The sequence below is a fragment of the Aulonocara stuartgranti genome (assembly GCF_965226115.1).
Source record: "Aulonocara stuartgranti genome assembly, chromosome: 23".
Classification (NCBI taxonomy): Eukaryota; Metazoa; Chordata; class Actinopteri; order Cichliformes; family Cichlidae; genus Aulonocara; species Aulonocara stuartgranti.
In genome coordinates this window covers 42,897,078-42,915,804 of record NC_138958.1, presented here as the reverse complement: position 1 = coordinate 42,915,804, position 18,727 = coordinate 42,897,078, and the positions used below count along the sequence as shown (strand labels likewise).

Sequence of the window (18,727 nt, the reverse complement as noted above, 5' to 3'; positions counted from 1 at the left end):
ATAAACCTAGGATCAGGTTGTGCAGGCTTTGTGCAGGTGATGATGTCTGAAACAAAATCCTTTTCTGTCCCTGTCATCTGTGGGTGACTGGTTCCTGACACGGGGCTCAAGTCCTTTTGGTAAACATGACAAGAAAACCTGTCACTCTCTGAGGGCCAGGGCAACAGCCAGGCCCTCAGAGAGGAAACCACACAAACCAAATCAGTGTTCTGACAGTGTGTGTTTGCATGCACAATTATTTTTGTTGATTTTTATGTCTGTTTCCTGGACATCCGTCCCTCCTGTGCAGCTGCCTTCTGTGTTTTCGCTCCCTCTCTTTGGTCATCTGACCCACTGTCACCTTTTCTCTCCCCTCAAGTCTATATACAGCACAATGCCCCCAACCAAACACACACACAAACACACCACTGCCATCATCAGTAAGCCCCCTTCCCCACATATACAGCACAGTGTTAACATCAAAGTTTGCTGTGATTTATGGTGGCAGACGTCAACGAATAGGGCAAATATTTCCTTTTCCTTACATTGCAATTATTTTACATTCAGTATTTCAGATTTTTTGCAGACAAGCTAAAGAACAGCGAACCAGATGTTTCTGTTAATCCTTAACTCACCGTTTCTGTCATAGACTACCTCTGTTTGTAACAAACAAACCTACAACCACGCACCGTCATTCACCGTATGTCGGTGTGTGCAGGCGTGTGCTCTGAACCTTACTGCCTATGCTCTGAACTAACCATCAGCAGCCAGCTGTCAATGACAGAGTTAAGCAGGAGGGATGGCAGATAGGTAAACAATGCCAAAACGTGTGACTGTATTGTAGCAAACAGCTCCTTAAGTTACAATTCAGTGAAACAGACATTGGTCCTACACAGTAGGCTACATCACTGGCAGCCTCTGGCTTTTCCTCACAGGAGACCAACTCCAGTCAACATATCATCACCTAACTTAACAACATGGGTATTTACCTCCTTTTAGTCAGGACTTCTTTTCTTTTTACAAGCGGTTGGTCTGAACCAACAATTAAATAGTGTTGTCTGTCCGCATCTTTTCATGTCTGATGTCTCAGTTCAGTTAGCAAGTTTTTAGTTAGCACCAGCGACTGTGCTAACAAACATACAGCAAATAGGTTTGGTAGAGAAAGCCGGTCGTATTATTAAACATGCAACTTTTTTGCTGGTAATAATTGAAATGATTAAAGAAAATCAACAAGCTATTTATGCAAGATAATTCATAATTTATGGGGGGGGGGGTGTCATAAAGACTTGTACACGGGTACACACCGGCTCACTCCTTGGCGGCCGCTTGTCGGGGCCTGGGGCCTGGGGCTCGCTCGGGCCCCCTTTGGAGGTGGGGTGCCCCCGGCCTCTCGGCCTGGGGCTCGGTCACTCAGGCACAGCTGGGGGCCGGCGGAGCTCACGGGCGCGTCACGGCAACTCCCCCTGACTTCTGCTCCGCGGCTGCTGGGCGAGCCCTCATCTGGGACTCTCCTCGGCTCTTACTGGAACAGTGGCGCGGCTGCCCCTCTGTTGGTCCTCCATGGTCTCTTGTGTTCTGGGGGCCTCTGGATGTCTGGAGTTTTGATCTCCTCCATACCCGCTTCACACCCTGGAGGACGGGGCTGTGGCCCCCCCACACTCCCTAGCAGATCATTACATGGAGAAACCTTTGGAATGCAAGCATGCTGATCCACACAGGTATGCACACATGGGTATTCACAGACGCGGACTAAAGCTTTCTTGGCTGCTGCCTCAAAGCACACTGTGCGCTGTCTATCTTGCGTGCTGCACAATATCGTTTATTATTTAGTAAATATTGATATCTATGACTAGCTAGTTTATTGTGATGGTGCTTTGTTTTCTCTATTATTATGTTGCTCTTTGTTGTTTGCTGTCTCCTCTGTTTGTTTTTTTTGTTGTTTTTTTTTTTTTTTCTCCATACAGGTGACCCAGGAGTTCTTTTTTTTTCTCTCTCTCTTCCCCCCCCTTCTCACCGTCTCTTCTCCCCTTTGGTTTTCTTTCTTTCTCTCCCCCTCTTTCTCTCATTCATTCCCCCTGTCCTATTTATTTAAAAAAAAAAAAAAATGACAAAGGATGAACTGAAGCTCTGCCATCACGTAATGTCGCATACTGCTGTTTCTGATGTCATTTAGAAAAAAAAAAAAAAAAAAAAAAAGGTCGACTCAATCACACTGGCTCTGTTTGTTACTAACCACAACCTCGTGCATGGGAGTAACACCAGGTAAACTCACGACACTTTTAAATATTTTGTTAAGGTAACCTCATAAATGTCACAGATGAAATATTTCATGTTTATTTGCTGGTTTGTCGGTAGCGGCTCCTTAAAAGCAAGTCTACCACACATCTATTCGACCAGCGCCAGTTGATCTGCGACGCCAGTTAATCTGGAACACCAGCTTAAAGTCTCTACTGGTTCCTGCAGAATTGTTGTTGGTTTGTGTGTTCGACTGGTGACTGGAAAGTCGCAGCCACTTGTGAGCAGCGACCGTGAATGAAATGTGTAATGATGCTGGAAAGCATGCAGTTCTATTATATTCTGTTTTACGTTTGTATCGCCTTTTGCTGGACTTCAATAAAACTTAAGCAGGCCCTTTTACTGGAGTAATTTTTTAACACTATCTCTACTTCTACTGAAGGACAGAATGTCTGTACCTTCACCAGACAGATGACAGATGATGAAGACATAAATGGAAGTATCCAGGAACTATTGTATTATTTAGCGTTATGTCTGCCACTTACCATAGTAGAACTTTATGGAGGCAAAACTGAGCACAGCATTTATTTGGATACAAAAAGTGATCTATAATATTCACACTGTAAAGCTAATTTAACTATTCAATAGAAGTTCTTTTGTGAATAACTGATCACAGCTTGAACAATATTTTGATATGAAGACAAATATTCAACAAAGGCAGTGCCATTTTTTAATTGCTGATGATGGACTAAATGGGAAAAATGCATTGGTATAATTTTATTATGTTAATTTGTTATTTTTTTGATAATGTTATAAATTCAAGCAACGTGTGCATTGAACCCAGAGAGAAAACACTGAGAACAGCTGTACACAAACTACCATGCGCCAACTCGATTACATTTTTTATTATTATGTATGTATTTATTATGTACCAGCTCAGGTAGTATAAAGAAAAATGACGTGTAACCAGATGGTTTTTTTAGTAACTTTTTTTATTGCTCAAACACAAGAAACATGCTTTGAAAAACAAAATTGCTGGGCAGCACACAGCCCTGGAATGCTGCTAAAAACAAAGAAAGAAATTAAAAAGTGGCTAACGCGTGTTCAGGTTGTTTACTAAGCTCCAAAAGAAATGACAGAGTCAAAGGTAAAAAGACAAAAAAGCGACAGTCTTCCTCCTGCTGTGACTGACAGAGAAACAGCTCATGTGTGTTCAGTGAAATGTGTGTGATCATGAGACTAGTCATTGACATCCCCCAGACTGTAAAAGTATCACAGAAACACAGTCACCTTTGGCACTGCGTCACAAGCCAGCCATGGCTGATGACAGAATCACTGAACAAGTGGCAGCATGTTACTGTTACGACATGTTAATGCTTTGGACCACAAACTCAAAGCAACACGAGCTTCAGGAATCGTTCGATGTTCTGTGATTACTTTGCAGTTTTAGAGAGATTCAAATTCATTGTTTAGCTACAGGTTAACAGTCTTCACAGCTAAGTTTTGCCTCCACCAAAGAGAAAAGAAAAAATAATATTAGGGGCTTTCCTGAACATACTTAACACTAGTTGTTAGCCGTCTAAGACCAGAATGTCTCTTGCAAAGTGTACAGGTAATTTATCTTTACAAGCAACTGCAACATATCTGTTAGTGAGGAGATTACCACGATACTGGCATCTGGGTTTTCTGGCTCCCTCATTCTTTAGTTCACACTTAACAACTTTGAACTTCTTGTGACTTTTTGTCATTTTAAGTGTTTCATCAAATTTTCCCTCAACACAAATTTTTTTGATCTCACTTGGATTATCAAGGATGAACGTGTTGGTATCTTTACAGCTGTTGTCAACATTGTAGATCTGTTTACTTTTTATAACCGTATTACAATCCATTGCAGTCATGCTGGCGTTTATGTGCTGTCTTCTAAACTTGCCATAGCCGTCTTCTTCAAGCGTTGAACTCTCAGAGGCAATGAGCAGCAAACAGATAAACAGGATCCTCATTATTACCTGGTGAAGATAAAACAGAAACAATATTCTGATTGAGAATTTTATCCAGAAAAAGCACAAATTATTGCAACAAATATGTAATAAATTTGAGTCTACATGCTAACTTGTGGTTCCTAAAGTAGAATGGGAAGTGATAGGTTTGTAGCATAAACCACAGTTTACTACACAGCAAAAATCAAGACACAAGTAGGCAAAGTTCTTTGTGTTACTCATGCATGAGAGAGACCTGCCTGGAGCCAAGTGTCGTTCCACCCACTTGACCTCCGTCAGACTCTCAGCCAGGTTCCCCATAGCACTCCTTTTATTGTGGTTACATGAATATGCATAGGGTCATTAACATATGAGGTTTCATATAGGTATACATGTGGACAAAGAATACATTGTGTGTGTGTGTGTGTGTGTGTGTGTGTGTGTGTGTGTGTGTGTGTGTGTGTGTGTGGGTCAAGATGTGACCCTGTGAAGACTCCCCAAAGCTGGTGGCAGGAGTCTAGCGGTCCATCTGAACAAAAGGCTCTTACACTCATACAGATATACGTGTGTTTGCTAAACCATCAGCAAGAGAAGACACGACCTCTCCTAGGAGGTGTGTGATCTATGCCAGAACCCTCTGAAGAGGAGTGAACGCACCCCCCTCTTCATGCTACACAGAGTTGTTACAGACCTCCTAGGATGAGACATTCTTTCAATCTACAAATGAATATATACTTCTAAGCATATATAAATATATATTTCTAAGCATAAATGACAATCCAACAATACAAATCTAACAGGAAGCAGAGGCTTCAACTATCACCCAGCCCTCTCCTGTTGAGCCTGCTCCTATTCTGGCTTCAAGCCCAGCAAGAAGCGTCGGATCAGCTGCTGAATGATTGCTTAGTTACTTTGCTTTTGTCTTTGGGTGCTCAGGGACTTCTCATACACTCCTTCCCCTTCATTCATATTCTACTGTTACATACACTATGTTGCCAAAAGATTCTGTTCCTCTGCTTTCACACACACATATAAACTTGAATTACATCCTATTTTTAATCCATATGATGTCGGCCTCCCTGTAAATGCTTTCCACAGCGTTTAGGAGTGTATGGGGAATTTATGAGGTCAGCCACTGATCTCACACATTAACTTGCAGTCTCTGCTCTATTTATGAGCAGTTCTGTCAGGTTGAGATCAGGACTCTGTGCAGGCCAAACTCGCTCATCCATGTCTTTATGGATCTTGTTTTGTGCACTGGTGTGCAGTGACGTTGGAACAGGAAGGGGCCATCCCCAAACTGTTCCCACAGACTATGGAGCATGAACGTATCATAAGTGTTTTGGTGTGTAGAAGCATTAAGAGTATCTTTTACTGGAACTAAGGGGCCGAGTCTTAAATTGCTGTTGAATCTAAATGTCTTATAGTGAGACACATTAGAATTTTGATTTTGTCTTTTCACAAACTGATCGCCAGCCAGAAATCTTTACATCACACAATGAAACAATTTGCAAGAACTTAAACGTCGACTCGGACATGAAATCATCATAAATGTAAACGCTGGAAGCTTTCCTCACATCTCCTCGTGTATTGTGGCTTGGTCTGTAATAACAAATCTGTACTGCACATCTGAAAACGAATAAAACTCAACTCAAGAACCTCACGACCTTTGCTGCACTAAAAGGCATCCAGCATGAGATTACCTTATTTTTGCTTCACTGATGAGTGAATGAGTGGTTGTTGGTTGGTTAACCTGCAGCGGTTCAGGCACAAGTGGGTCGTGTGGAGCAGCAGGTGAAAGGCTCTGAAGCTGGCGAAAGATTACAATAAATCAAATACATGACTGAATAGGCAACATCTGATAGTCAGTGTGAATGAAAATGAAAGATTATCTAACATAAAGACTGGTCTCAAACTGTACATGCATGTAGCTTATGCAGGATTTGTGTGCTCACAGAACCCAGATAATGTCAGCATGTTTTTAAGCCCGTGTCTGGATTGTAAAAGTAGGTAAAGTGTGGCAGGAGCGAGGGTTGTTATACTTCCTTGGAGGTGTAGAACATGAGCCTGTTGAGAATTAAATATTTTTATTGTACAAACAAAACATTCTTACCAAATGAGGAGCGAAGACTCGAGATGAGCAGAGTGTAGCTGAGACACGCTGTTACGTTCAAGTCAGTCAAACTGGAACAAAGAACACTTGGTTCTTGCCACTTTGATTTTTATACATTTCAGCAGCACCGCCTTATGTAATCATTTAAATTATCACCCGCATCACCAGTGCACCAGTTCTAAGAAAATGTACCACTTCTCTGTTTGTGTTTCAGAAACTTAATGCAACATGACCACAGCATCATGCAAATGTAGTTTGTCACTCATAGCTGGCTTTTCTACTGTTTTACGAAAAAAAATGTTTTCTTGCATATTTGCAGGCCAAACAATCAGGTTGAACGATCAGGCTTGACGCCTCCATTTCTACCTGTTCGTGTTTCCAAAGTAGAATCACTGTGGCGATCGCTTTAAAGGCTGCATGGCTTTCATTGTTACATTGTGTTCATACCTAAATACTAAGAGAAAGTTCATATGTGTGTCCTCATTAGGACCGGGATTTGTGTTGGTGTGTGGGACTGTTTCCTAAGGTTTATACTGATACTGGTTATAATGTGACAATGTGTTTCAGCTATTTTACAGAGTAACACAAAAGTAATGTAATTAGTTGAAGTAGTGTAATGAGTAAATAATACTTTTGTTCTGTTTAATGTGTGTTATGTATTACTTTTTTGACTAACAACCCCAGTACCGATCTCTACAAGGAGAGGCAGTACCTCCAACATGTACAAACATTTGACCCAGCGGCATATCGAAGGCACTGCATGAATGTAATGCCTAAGATATGCTGCTTAGAGATTGTGGAAGGGCTCAAAGTGGAGCCAATAAGAACCCAAAAAGAATCAATAAGAGAATCATATTGATAAGTGATATTGAGAATGCCATCCCTACCTACTTGTGTGTCACCCTACTTGCATAGGGCTTCATATAATTGTTGGGGTCTTCTGCAATGTTCCCTCTAAGCTGCGCACGTGCGCAATTGCGCACTGTTGGCACGGTCTCTGCGCACAGAAAATCTGCGGTGCGCACAAAAAAAAACTAACCTGAATTGAAATTAAAATTAATACTTTAACATTTCTGTTTTGCAGTGTTAGTCAGTAAGAGACAGGCTGCTCCCATATGGGATTAGAACGATGCCACCTTATCCCATAGTTCAGCCGATGCGTATATACGCAGCCAATCAACGTCATTGACAGGCTATGACAGCGTCCTTATGTGCCGACACCGGTGTTTTAGCTAGCAAAGCAGCGTGGCTGATGTGGAGTGAAGCCACGTTAATGACAACGTGTACAACCATTGGAGATGTGAGCAGGACAGACGGAACAATTGACGGAAAAAGTGTGGACTTTATACCAGTTTTTAAATTGTCTTGATAGGCCACGTAAAACCAGAGTTATGATAAAAATATGCAATGTTTGGTTTTCTTCCTGAATATTGTCGTTGTTTATATTTACTGGGGGAAGAAACGGTAAAAACTGCGTTTTATAAGAAAAAAGGCTCGAAAGCCTGTGAGCAAAAACAAACCCCACCCCCCACCTTTCCAATTGGTTCAAAAAAGTACCATGTCGACCAATCAAAAAATGATATGGCAACGTGACATCTTGTTGTTAAGAAACGGGGGGAAGTTTTAGGAGTGACGGCGGTGTGGGGAGATGTGAGAGATTTGAGACGTTCAGCGCAAATCTCGTGTAGTTAGTGTGTAGTGTAGTTTTTGTTGTGTGTGTCAGAACAATGAGGCGACTGCTGAATGTTACAGGTGTTACAGCAGTGATACATCTCCTGTTGTCAGGCCTGCAGGTATCAGGCTGTTGTTCTCCTTTATCTCATAGTGGACAGAAATGATTTTTTGGAGTGGCACAAATACAGGGAGTGCAGAATTATTAGGCAAATGAGTATTTTGTCCACATCATCCTCTTCATGCATGTTGTCTTACTCCAAGCTGCCCAGTCAACACACATACGTGGGGCCCAAATAGGGAGCATCAGGGCTAATATTTGGGGCCCACTTGGGAAACCCAACTGGGGTCCAGCTAATTTTGTCCTCAGTTTCCATGGTGGCCCCAAATGTGTTTGCCCACATAGGTTAATGACGGACCCTGGATGGGCCCCAAATCAGGCCCAGCCAATAAACAAGTGTGGGACCCAGATGGGTAGAAGTGGGTCTGATAGTTGGGGCCCACTTGGGTTACCCACCTGGGACCCAGCTACTTTTGTCCTCAGTTTTCATGGTGGCCCCAAGTGTGTTTGCCCAGATGGGCTAATGACGGGCCCTGGATGGGCCCCAAATCAGGCCCAGCCAATAAACAAGTGTGGGACCCAGATGGGTAGAAGTGGGTCTGATAGTTGGGGCCCACTTGGGTTACCCACCTGGGACCCAGCTACTTTTGTCCTCAGTTTTCATGGTGGCCCCAAGTGTGTTTGCCCAGATGGGTTAATGACGGGCTCTGGATGGGCCCCAAATCAGGCCCAGCCAATAAACAAGTGTGGGACCAAGATGGGTAGAAGCGGGTCTGATATTTGGGGCCCACCTGGGTTACCCACCTGGGACCCAGCTACTTTTGTCCTCAGTTTCCATGGTGGCCCCAAGTGTGCTTGCCCAGATGGGATTTTGGATACTACAGTAAGCTAAAATTTAAATCACCTGTACAACAAAGTCAGTTTATCTTTTTTATTAATACTGATTAATATGACATTTTAAAACAGTATGCAGTATAACAGTAATTTTTTATATACTATACAAATATTTTTTTTGTTTAGAGAACATGTTGACAAAAAAGGTCCCCAGTATACACAAAACAATAACAAATCAATGTTATACAGTTTAAACGAAAAAGAAATGCACTGAAACACAGCTTCTCACTCATTCAGTGATCCATTGGTCCTGAAAAAAAAAAAGTGCATTTTTTCACAACTAACATCAGATTTGCAATACTACTGGAGTTGTTTTGAAAGTTGTGCTGATCAAGTTGTTTGACTGGCTGGAGTTCCTGGAGCTGATTGTGCAAAGAAGAATATTGCACAAACTGCTAAACATAACTGGAAATTGTTCACATACCGTAACACAGTGAGGAACCAAAAAACGGTTTCGTGAGAGCTGTCTTCAAGTATGCTGCAAACCAGAGAGAAATATGTGGTCATTCCTGGCAGCAGCCATCACCCTCCAGAACAACATGAGCTGATGCCCCCCCCCCCCCCATAAAAAACCCAAACATAATTTCCCTCAATAATACAGTATTTGTAATTAATTTAATCTCCACAGTCTATCTAAACCGAGTCACTAAGGTATACCTCTCCTGCACGCGACACTGTGCCCTTGCCATGCGATTTCCTCCTCTATCTCTTGCACCAATAAACCACTTGGATGCTGCCTTTTCTGCCTCTTTTCTGGTAATCTGGCTTGTAAGAGCATTTTTTTTCAAGCTGCCTGTAAAGCACAGATATTGACCACAAGAAAGTGAGACTATATTACTGAATCTAAAGACACAGCTGTAATTCTCTTTTTTTGTTACATACTTATATTTATACTGTGACACGGCATAAGATCTCACATAAATGTAGAACCAAAGTATTAAAACCTTAAATCAGTGAGCTCGTTCAGTGAGAGACTGAGATTACCGAAAAGCACCACTGAACGACACAGGAAATCATTCCTGCCTGTGGCCATCTCCCTGTACAACGCATCCACTTAACACACTGTTTGCTGCTACAGCTACACATGTTTCTTTTCCAAATATTTATTTATAAGTGACTTATGTATGTATGTATGTATGTATGTATATATATATATGTATATATTGTACTATTCTTAGTTAGCGTATTGTCTGTCTTGTCTTAATGTTGGTTTAAAATGGAGCACTGTAACAAAAAATAATTTCCCCCAGGGATCAATAAAGTATTCTGATTCTGATAAATTGATTGGAAGACTGACTACAGCTGAAATGAGCATCTGTTATTCAAACATCAACAAAATATCTTACAACTAATGAGCTTACCATATAGCACTTCAAAAATCTTAAGCCCTCGAAATTCCCGCTTTCCATGGCGCCCAACGAAGTTATATTGCCTGGAAAGAGCATTGTCCATAATGAAGGCCATCATTCTTCTGGTGGCTTCATCAACAGTGCTCCCTCCGATCTCTGCCACAACAGCAACCTTAGGACACACAAGGACAATAATTTTACCGACAGTAGTACCATCAGTCACACCTAAAAGAAAACCTGCACAGCTACACAGTAATTAGGCTTAATAATTTTGATGCTATTTGATTGAGAAAGAGTTAAGTATCAAAGTCAAACACTGTCTGATGTAAATGCAAAGAGCTAAATGACTGATCCACCAAAAGTAATTTCTTAAGGTTTGGCGTGGCACAACTTGTAAAGTACAACTTATTTTATTTTCAAAAACAGCAACTTTTGTGGAGCTCACCTTCCGCCACTTCATTGCACTGACCATGTTTGAACAAACACCAACTTTCCTTAATCATAACTGCTAGCATAAAACGCAGATTGAGGCATTAATCAATTATTGTCATTACATCATTATTATTTACCACTTCTTTCAGGAAGACAGGGTCTATCAGTTTTTGTTCCAGTGCTTCCACGTCTGCGACTGTCCGGAGAGGAAAAACAGCACCCTCGGGTAATACTGCAGCAACTGGTCCATCACGTTGTTTGAGGAGAGACTGTAGCATTCGACTGTGGATCCTCTGAGTCTCCTTAATGTCTTCCAGGAGGGTTAGAACACGTACAAACATGCTGGTATTGGTGGCTTGTACAAGTTGTCTTGGAACTGGTTGTGAAACCACAGGTGAAGGAGTTGAGGGTGGTGGTAGCTGAACAAATGGATGAGTGACGTTCTGGTGGGGAGTTTCACTTGAATGTCTATTCTCCATTGCTGATGTTGATGAGGTCTCTGGCTGTTCCGCAGCGTTGTCCCAATCCTCATCCGAGCTTGACTGGATCACTGGCCTTAAAATGAATTTAAAAAAATATTTTAAAAAACCCACAAACAATTTAGTTACTGGTTAGTCCTACAAACTAAAAACATTAATGTATAGTCCGGCATCAAAAGGAGTCTAAAACTGATTTTTAAAAGTCAAAAAGTTACAAAGTGCTATTTTAAGATCATATCTAAATCTGGTGAGCAGTAATGGTCTGCTAAAGATACTGTCAGCTTGTTTTTGTTTTTCTTATAATCACCACAATAAATTGTTGCTTTTAAGGCGTTTTAAAGAAACATAATTACCTCCTTTTCCGCTTCCCTTTTCCCAATCTGCTTCCAGAATCTGACTCAGTCTGCAGATCAGAGGTTGCTTCAGACCTCCGCAGTTTCACCCTGGCATTTTCATAGTTTTCTGTAAATTTTTGACATACATCAACAAAATGTTGTTAGTGAAATTACAGGGAAATTTTTTGTTCTGTCTTTAATGACAGAATATTTGGTAGCAATAAACAAAAATGCTTCTTACCAGCTTTCCCCAAGATGCGAACTCTGTACTGTGACCAGTTTGCATCTGGAGTAACTCCATCCTTTACAGCCTTATTGATATTGACTCTCCCTGGTGGCCAAGAATCTTCCGCTGGTCCTGTAAACCACTTGCAAGGAATTATGGATACACCTCCACCATCCAGAAAATCAACAACTGCAAATGGATGCATGCTGGTGAGAAAGCAAAAAGAAGCCAACTAGTACAGCAGTGGCAATGCCACATATCCAGACTTCAGTGGCAAAAGCACCATTTTCTGTTTTAGTTCATCAAGTAATACAAGATTCATTTGTTTAGACAGATTTGAAACAAAGTAAATTCCAAGGCATGTTGAGTCCAATGGATAGCTGAAAAAGGCATTACAGTTTTCAAAGACCTGACACAGTGCTTTGACAACTTGGCAATCCTGTAAAATGTTTGCCACAATAAGAATTTTTCCCCCTACATTGAAACAGTTATCTCCCATGGAGCAAGAAACATATGTCTGTCCATCAGTGTATTTTCTGTACTGCTTAAAAGTTCCAAGATCACTTGTTATTGGTCCAGAGTTATGAGGCTGTTTAAGAGGAGAGGGAACAGACATCCTCTCTTTTCTTTTCTTCTGAATACTTTGCGTCTCATAGACGCGCTTGACAATTTGTTCCACAGGTTTATGAGGCCTCCGCACAATCTTTTTCAGTTTACCCAGGAAGGTTTCAAATGGGAAGCAGGAAATACTGTCCAAAGGTCCAAACTTTTTCGCATCTTCAGCTAGGTGTATTAAATTATGTACATTATAACCAACAAATTCAAGACCATAAATCGAACCAAAATCTTTCACAAACTGCTTTAAAACATCCTCTGCATAATCACAGTTCTCAATACACAAATCAGGACTAAGAAGAATTCTTATAGATACAGATAAAAGTATAAAGTGTCTATACATTTGGCTTGGTATATTATTAAATAAAACAACTGGGCCTGTGTAAAGCAAAAATTGTCTCAATTCAGTTGCTTTCCACATGCTAATTTCAAGGAGAGATCTTGGTTTCCTTGCAAAACTTTTAGGCAAATGTTGCCTGACAGAAACCATGAATGCTGAAATCACGGTTAGAATTTGCATAGACTGTCTGCATTTTCGGGGACCTTTTAACCAAAGATAAATAAGTTTTCGCATTACCCCCAGACACACAAGGTGCATATAGTCCAGCACAAAACCTGAGACTAGTCCCACACCCAACTCATTCAGAGGTGACACCCCAACCTGATGCTCTTTGTAGGCCATAGCACGAAAAGTCTCATCAGTCCTTTTCTCAGCAGAAATTTCAGGAAAACACAATCTCCTATTCACATACATGCCCTTTTGAGTGCACCGCTCACACGCATAATAGCCAGTGTGTCCCTTCACACATTTAAGAAAAGCACGAGCAGGTGCATCACAAATGAATGCATCTGGAGCAGCAACACTGAAATGGACACCATTATACTGAACTCCATCTTGTATAATTGCCCTTACATCTTGTACAAAGTCATTCAAGTACTCCTGTACATTAGAAGGTTTGGTTGTACCTGAGTATAACCCGATCACAAAAACATCACAATTTGGGATCTCCTTGATTCTACCCAGAATAGGCCACAGACTAACATTGTTGCTGCGGAATAAAGGTAGACCATCAACATTAATTCTAAGTGTTAGATTGTTTGTTAGTTTCTTTAAATCAAAATCTAAAAGCTCCAATGCTGCAACAATTGAATTCTTTAAACCAAAATGGTAGTATGATCCCCCAGCCACATTTATCACATTACATTTGCGGGCAGTTGACATCAATGTTCGAGCATCTAGTGGTACATTAAGACCTTTCTGTCTAAGAATTTTAAGAAGGGCAGACAAAGCATTATGTGACACATTGTATTCTGCAGCCCACTCTGCAAGTCCTTTTGTATCATCTGGTGTGTCTGAAAAAGCATCAGAATCGAAACAGTCATCGTCCAGATCAAATTCATTAAACTCAGACACCCCACTTTCAGAGTCTTCAGGAAACACGTCAAAGTCCAAAGCATCATAAAAAATGTCTGCAGATTGTTCATTTTGTGAACTGACTCCAGCATGTTCATCGCAATCATGGTACTCTTCCACAAGGGGTTTATTCTCAAAAGAATCTGAGAAAAAAATTAAGTCCTGATGATGATCTAACTCATTCTGCTGTGAAACGAGACGTAAATGTTCAACAACTTTCGCAGCTATTTTTCTTCTCTTTGTCCTCTCAGATTGCTCCATTGCTTTCTGAAAGATAAAATGTATAAAAATGATAAAATGTAGTATTTTTCAGTCACCTGGGTAACAGCTTGGATAGGTTACACTAACTACATCAACAGGTCCTTACTCAGAAATATTATTGGGGCCTGACAACTATCCAAAGCACATTTACATGTTATTAATCGTGGTTAATAAAGCCATTTTCTTAAATTTCATTCACTTTAGCATTTGGCTGTCACTTGTGTATTAGAAATATAGGAACAAAGATGTAAACACAAAGCGCGGAACCGATGCATCAAAATGTGTGAGATGTCAGCTTTTTCGCCGAGGGCAGGTACACTGACACTCCGTCAGGGCTGAAAGCCGACAGCTCACTAATTCTGATGATGCAGGTTTCATCACTCTCCAACCAAAATTAACTGAACCAGCAGCAAAAGAAGATCCAAACTACGCTTCATATTTGATAAATACTGTCATTAATTCCCTCTTGCTGTCTTGTTTTCACCACAATTTAAAAAAAAAAAAGAAAAAAAAAGAAAAATCACACTTCCTGCACAGCTCTCTCGTAGTGTACTTCGAGAAAAGTTTCCCCATCTGAAATCTGTTTTCCACATTATTCCCTTGCTTATTATACATCAGTGTACGGTTGTGCTTAGCGCTGTTGTCAGTTGTTTTTTTGTGCCAAATTATGCCAAATTGCAAAAAACTCAGCTTGTTCTCTAATAAAACCTCTAATAAAACCTCTAATAAAACCTCTGTAACTTTGCTCTGCTTTACTTCAGCAGCATCAGGTAATGTTCATATATTGATTCATGGTTTTCTTCAGTTTTTGTTCAACTGCAGAATATTTCTAAGGTTATCTGATTTAAAAAGCCACTCCAGGAAAATCTCCTTCATGTTTTTCTGTGTTTTATCCTCAGTTACTTTGGCATAAAGACATCTGCTGTGATGCTTACACCAGCCTTAAAAGCTGTTGTATTACAATAAAAGACCCTGACATCGCTTTATAAAGTAACAATTCTAATTGTTACAAACTCAAAAAAAGATTCCTACTAGTATATTTCTGGCATGAATCAAATTTTGAATATAAATGAATTTTGAAATATACACTGCTTCTTATGTCAAAGTCTGTAAAAATAAAGAAAGAGATAAACCACACATAACCCTTGCTACTATTCACTCCACTGTCCAACAGCAAAATCAAACCAATATACAGATATTAATAACATATTAATGTAATAGTGTGACTATGCAATTTATAAGTAGCCATAGTCAGCCAAGTCATAATCAAAACAACAAACATCTCAAGTTTTGAGATCATTGCAAACCCTCCTGGCCAATAATCACACAAGCTGTCCATGAAGGAAGGTTGATAAAGGAGCATGCACAAAATTCAAACAAATTTAAGCCATAATGAAACAAATTAAAATAACAGTGCACATGCACAAATCAGGCACCAGACAAACACTTAAAGATCACAGATCTTTAGAACCACATCCAAAGAGCAATTGCTTTTTTTTTTTATAAATAAATAAATGTGTAGATTCTAGCCAAATATACATTACAAAAGGAAAAAAGGAGGGCCACAGCAATCATAGTAAAAGGAGTTGGCACTGTGGCCCTAACAAGACCGATCAGTTCTGCTTAAATAATCAGTTTCCCTCATGTACAGAGCTTGCACAACAGTGAGAGGCAGATTCTAGAGTCAGTACACTATTTCTGATTAAGTTCTCACTAAAACAACTACACACATAAAGTTGCATGAATGTGTATGAAATGTGTATGAAAAAAAAAACCCAAACAAATCAAGAACACCTATATTTTATTTGCTTTTTCTGGAAAAATGAAAACAATGGCAAGAAAAATGATGATGTCTTCTACAGAAATAGAGTGCTCACTGATCTGCCTCTCTGACTGCTGTGCATGCTCCTGACACAGGGGCAAAAGCTGGGGACTAGTTGCTCATGGCCATGGCCTACCCTCATCACTTAGCGGTGAGGAATGAAGCTGATAAAGACAACACCAAAGCAATTTTGGTTGCTCTGATAGTGAAAATACCCTCCCATATTCCTCTTAAAAAATTAGAACTTCGTTAAATTGGTCTAATACAGTCCTTTATTAATACTAATCATAGAGAAAACCAAGATAACGTTTAAGTACAACTTGATGTTAAGTACATGCAGTAATTAATTTTGGTGCTAGTTAAGCAGTATACAGGACACCAGAAAATGCTTTCAAACTGTGAAAATTGGCTAAATCCAACATTACGTAAAAATTTCAACTAGCTTAGCATTGCTTGAGTGCTAGGAAAAAGTTTGCCAGCACTTGTGCCATTCATTACTTTGCAGCATCATAACTTTGTAAACATTTCATTTATACTTAGGGATTCAAATTAAGTCAAAAAAGTTCTTACCCTTACTGCAGATAAGTTCGTAGCTCAAAGATGCACTTAATCCAAAAATTGTCAGCTTAACTGTCAGCTTTGTCCAAGGGCGGGAAATGAAGAATGTTCCAGAATGGGGGGGGGCCGGGTTCAAGAAAACCTCGTGATATTTCATGAAATAACGCGAGATTTCAAAAAGGGTTAACCCTAACCCTCCTACATGGAGTGAAATTTTTTTCCCACTCAAATGTAAAACCATTTATTTTATTTTATTAAGCGTCTTACAATTTTAAGTCATATCTGTTCTTTGTGTTTCACTTATATTAATATATTTTATATGTATATTTTGTTATTAATTAAATATACATATGCTGCCTGTGGCATAATTTATTATCAGTTATTTCATCTTAATTCATGTTTATACTTACACATGACTAATAATTATACTTAACTAAGGTCATTAAACTCAGTTGCCTGTTCATGCAACTTCCCATATGTTACCCATATGGTGCCCATAGAACATAGCCCATCTGGGCTGGCTCAGGTGGGTCCTACCTGGCTAACCCAGGTGGGTCCCAGATTGGATGCCCATTGTAAGCCCATCCCCACTTGGAACCCCCATAGCCCATGTGGGGCCCACATACTGGTGTTTACTGGGTGTATAGGCTCGAAAGCCTCCTACCAATTAAGCATATTAGGTGATGTGCATCTCTGTAATGAGAAGGGGTGTGGTCTAATGACATCAACACCCTATATCAGGTGTGCATAATTATTAGGCAACGTCCTTTCCTTTGGCAAAATGGGTCAAAAGAAGGACTTGACAGGCTCAGAAAAGTCAAAAAATAGTGAGATATCTTGCAGAGGGATGCAGCAGTCTCAAAATTGCAAAGCTTCTGAAGCGTGATCATCGAACAATCAAGCGTTTCATTCAAAATAGTCAACAGGGTCGCAAGAAGCATGTGGAAAAACCAAGGCGCAAAATAACTGCCCATGAACTGAGAAAAGTCAAGCGTGCAGCTGCCAAGATGCCACTTGCCACCAGTTTGGCCATATTTCAGAGCTGCAACATCACTGGAGTGCCCAAAAGCACAAGGTGTGCAATACTCAGAGACATGGCCAAGGTAAGAAAGGCTGAAAGACGACCACCACTGAACAAGACACACAAGCTGAAACGTCAAGACTGGGCCAAGAAATATCTCAAGACTGGTTTTTCTAAGGTTTTATGGACTGATGAAATGAGAGTGAGTCTTGATGGGCCAGATGGATGGGCCCGTGGCTGGATTGGTAAAGGGCAGAGAGCTCCAGTCCGACTCAGACGCCAGCAAGGTGGAGGTGGAGTACTGGTTTGGGCTGGTATCATCAAAGATGAGCTTGTGGGGCCTTTTCGGGTTGAGGATGGAGTCAAGCTCAACTCCCAGTCCTACTGCCAGTTTCTGGAAGACACCTTCTTCAAGCAGTGGTACAGGAAGAAGTCTGCATCCTTCAAGAAAAACATGATTTTCATGCAGGACAATGCTCCATCACACGCGTCCAAGTACTCCACAGCGTGGCTGGCAAGAAAGGGTATAAAAGAAGAAAAACTAATGACATGGCCTCCTTGTTCACCTGATCTGAACCCCATTGAGAACCTGTGGTCCATCATCAAATGTGAGATTTACAAGGAGGCAAAACAGTACACCTCTCTGAACAGTGTCTGGGAGGCTGTGGTTGCTGCTGCACGCAATGTTGATGGTGAACAGATCAAAACACTGACAGAATCCATGGATGGCAGGCTTTTGAGTGTCCTTGCAAAGAAAGGTGGCTATATTGGTCGCTGATTTGTTTTTGTTTTGTTTTTGAATGTCAGAAATGTATATTTATGAATGTGGAGATGTTATATTGGTTTCACTGGTAAAAATAAATAATTGAAATGGGTATATATTTGTTTTTTGTTAAGTTGCCTAATAATTATGCACAGTAATAGTCACCTGCACACACAGATATCCCCCTAAAATAGCTAAAACTAAAAACAAACTAAAAACTACTTCCAAAAACATTCAGCTTTGATATTAATGAGTTTTTTGGGTTCATTGAGAACATGGTTGTTGTTCAATAATAACATTATTCCTCAAAAATACAACTTGCCTAATAATTCTGCACTCCCTGTAAATGTTTCTGCAGCTTTAACTGTTTTAAAATTTTTCCGTTTTTCACACAGGAATCTCAAGATAAATAAGACATCTGAAACTAAGATCAGAGACAGTCAGGAGTAAGTCACTCTTTATACTGTTTTTCTGCACTGTTGACATTTTTTAATCTTCCTTCGGGCTCTTTTTTATTTTCATT

The 18,727-nt window shown here is 40.3% G+C and overlaps 1 protein-coding gene and 2 long non-coding RNA genes across 5 annotated transcripts in view; 1 reads left to right on the top strand and 2 right to left on the bottom strand.

Moving 5' to 3' along the window:
- Nucleotides 1-3,195: 3,195 nt before the first annotated feature.
- On the bottom strand, nt 3,196-6,426 carry LOC309701372. Its single transcript, XR_014274959.1, has 3 exons — nt 6,304-6,426; nt 5,894-6,000; nt 3,196-4,220 (listed from the first exon to the last, which is right to left on the bottom strand). It is a non-coding gene; the product is annotated as an uncharacterized lncRNA (long non-coding RNA).
- Nucleotides 6,427-6,960: 534 nt separating this feature from the next.
- LOC309700000 (uncharacterized protein) lies at nt 6,961-16,543 on the bottom strand. 3 transcript variants are annotated; one of them, XM_082523317.1, is made up of 8 exons: nt 16,433-16,543; nt 11,766-11,956; nt 11,543-11,651; nt 10,848-11,265; nt 10,291-10,450; nt 9,587-9,722; nt 9,354-9,407; nt 7,224-9,179 (listed from the first exon to the last, which is right to left on the bottom strand). In XM_082523317.1, the coding sequence occupies exons 2-8, from the start codon at nt 11,953-11,955 to the stop codon at nt 9,155-9,157; spliced, it is 1,092 nt and encodes a 363-aa protein (XP_082379443.1). In that variant the 5' UTR covers nt 11,956; nt 16,433-16,543; the 3' UTR covers nt 7,224-9,154. The 3 variants fall into 3 exon arrangements, with proteins under 3 accessions (XP_082379442.1, XP_082379443.1, XP_082379444.1); XM_082523316.1 differs by having other exon boundaries at nt 6,961-9,407; XM_082523318.1 differs by lacking the exon at nt 9,587-9,722 and having other exon boundaries at nt 9,128-9,179.
- Nucleotides 16,544-18,595: 2,052 nt separating this feature from the next.
- Nucleotides 18,596-18,727, top strand: part of LOC309700436 — a 4,445-nt gene continuing 4,313 nt past the window's right edge. Inside the window, exon 1 of the long non-coding RNA XR_014274661.1 lies at nt 18,596-18,650. This is a non-coding gene — a long non-coding RNA (uncharacterized lncRNA). The remainder of the gene's footprint in view (nt 18,651-18,727) is intronic.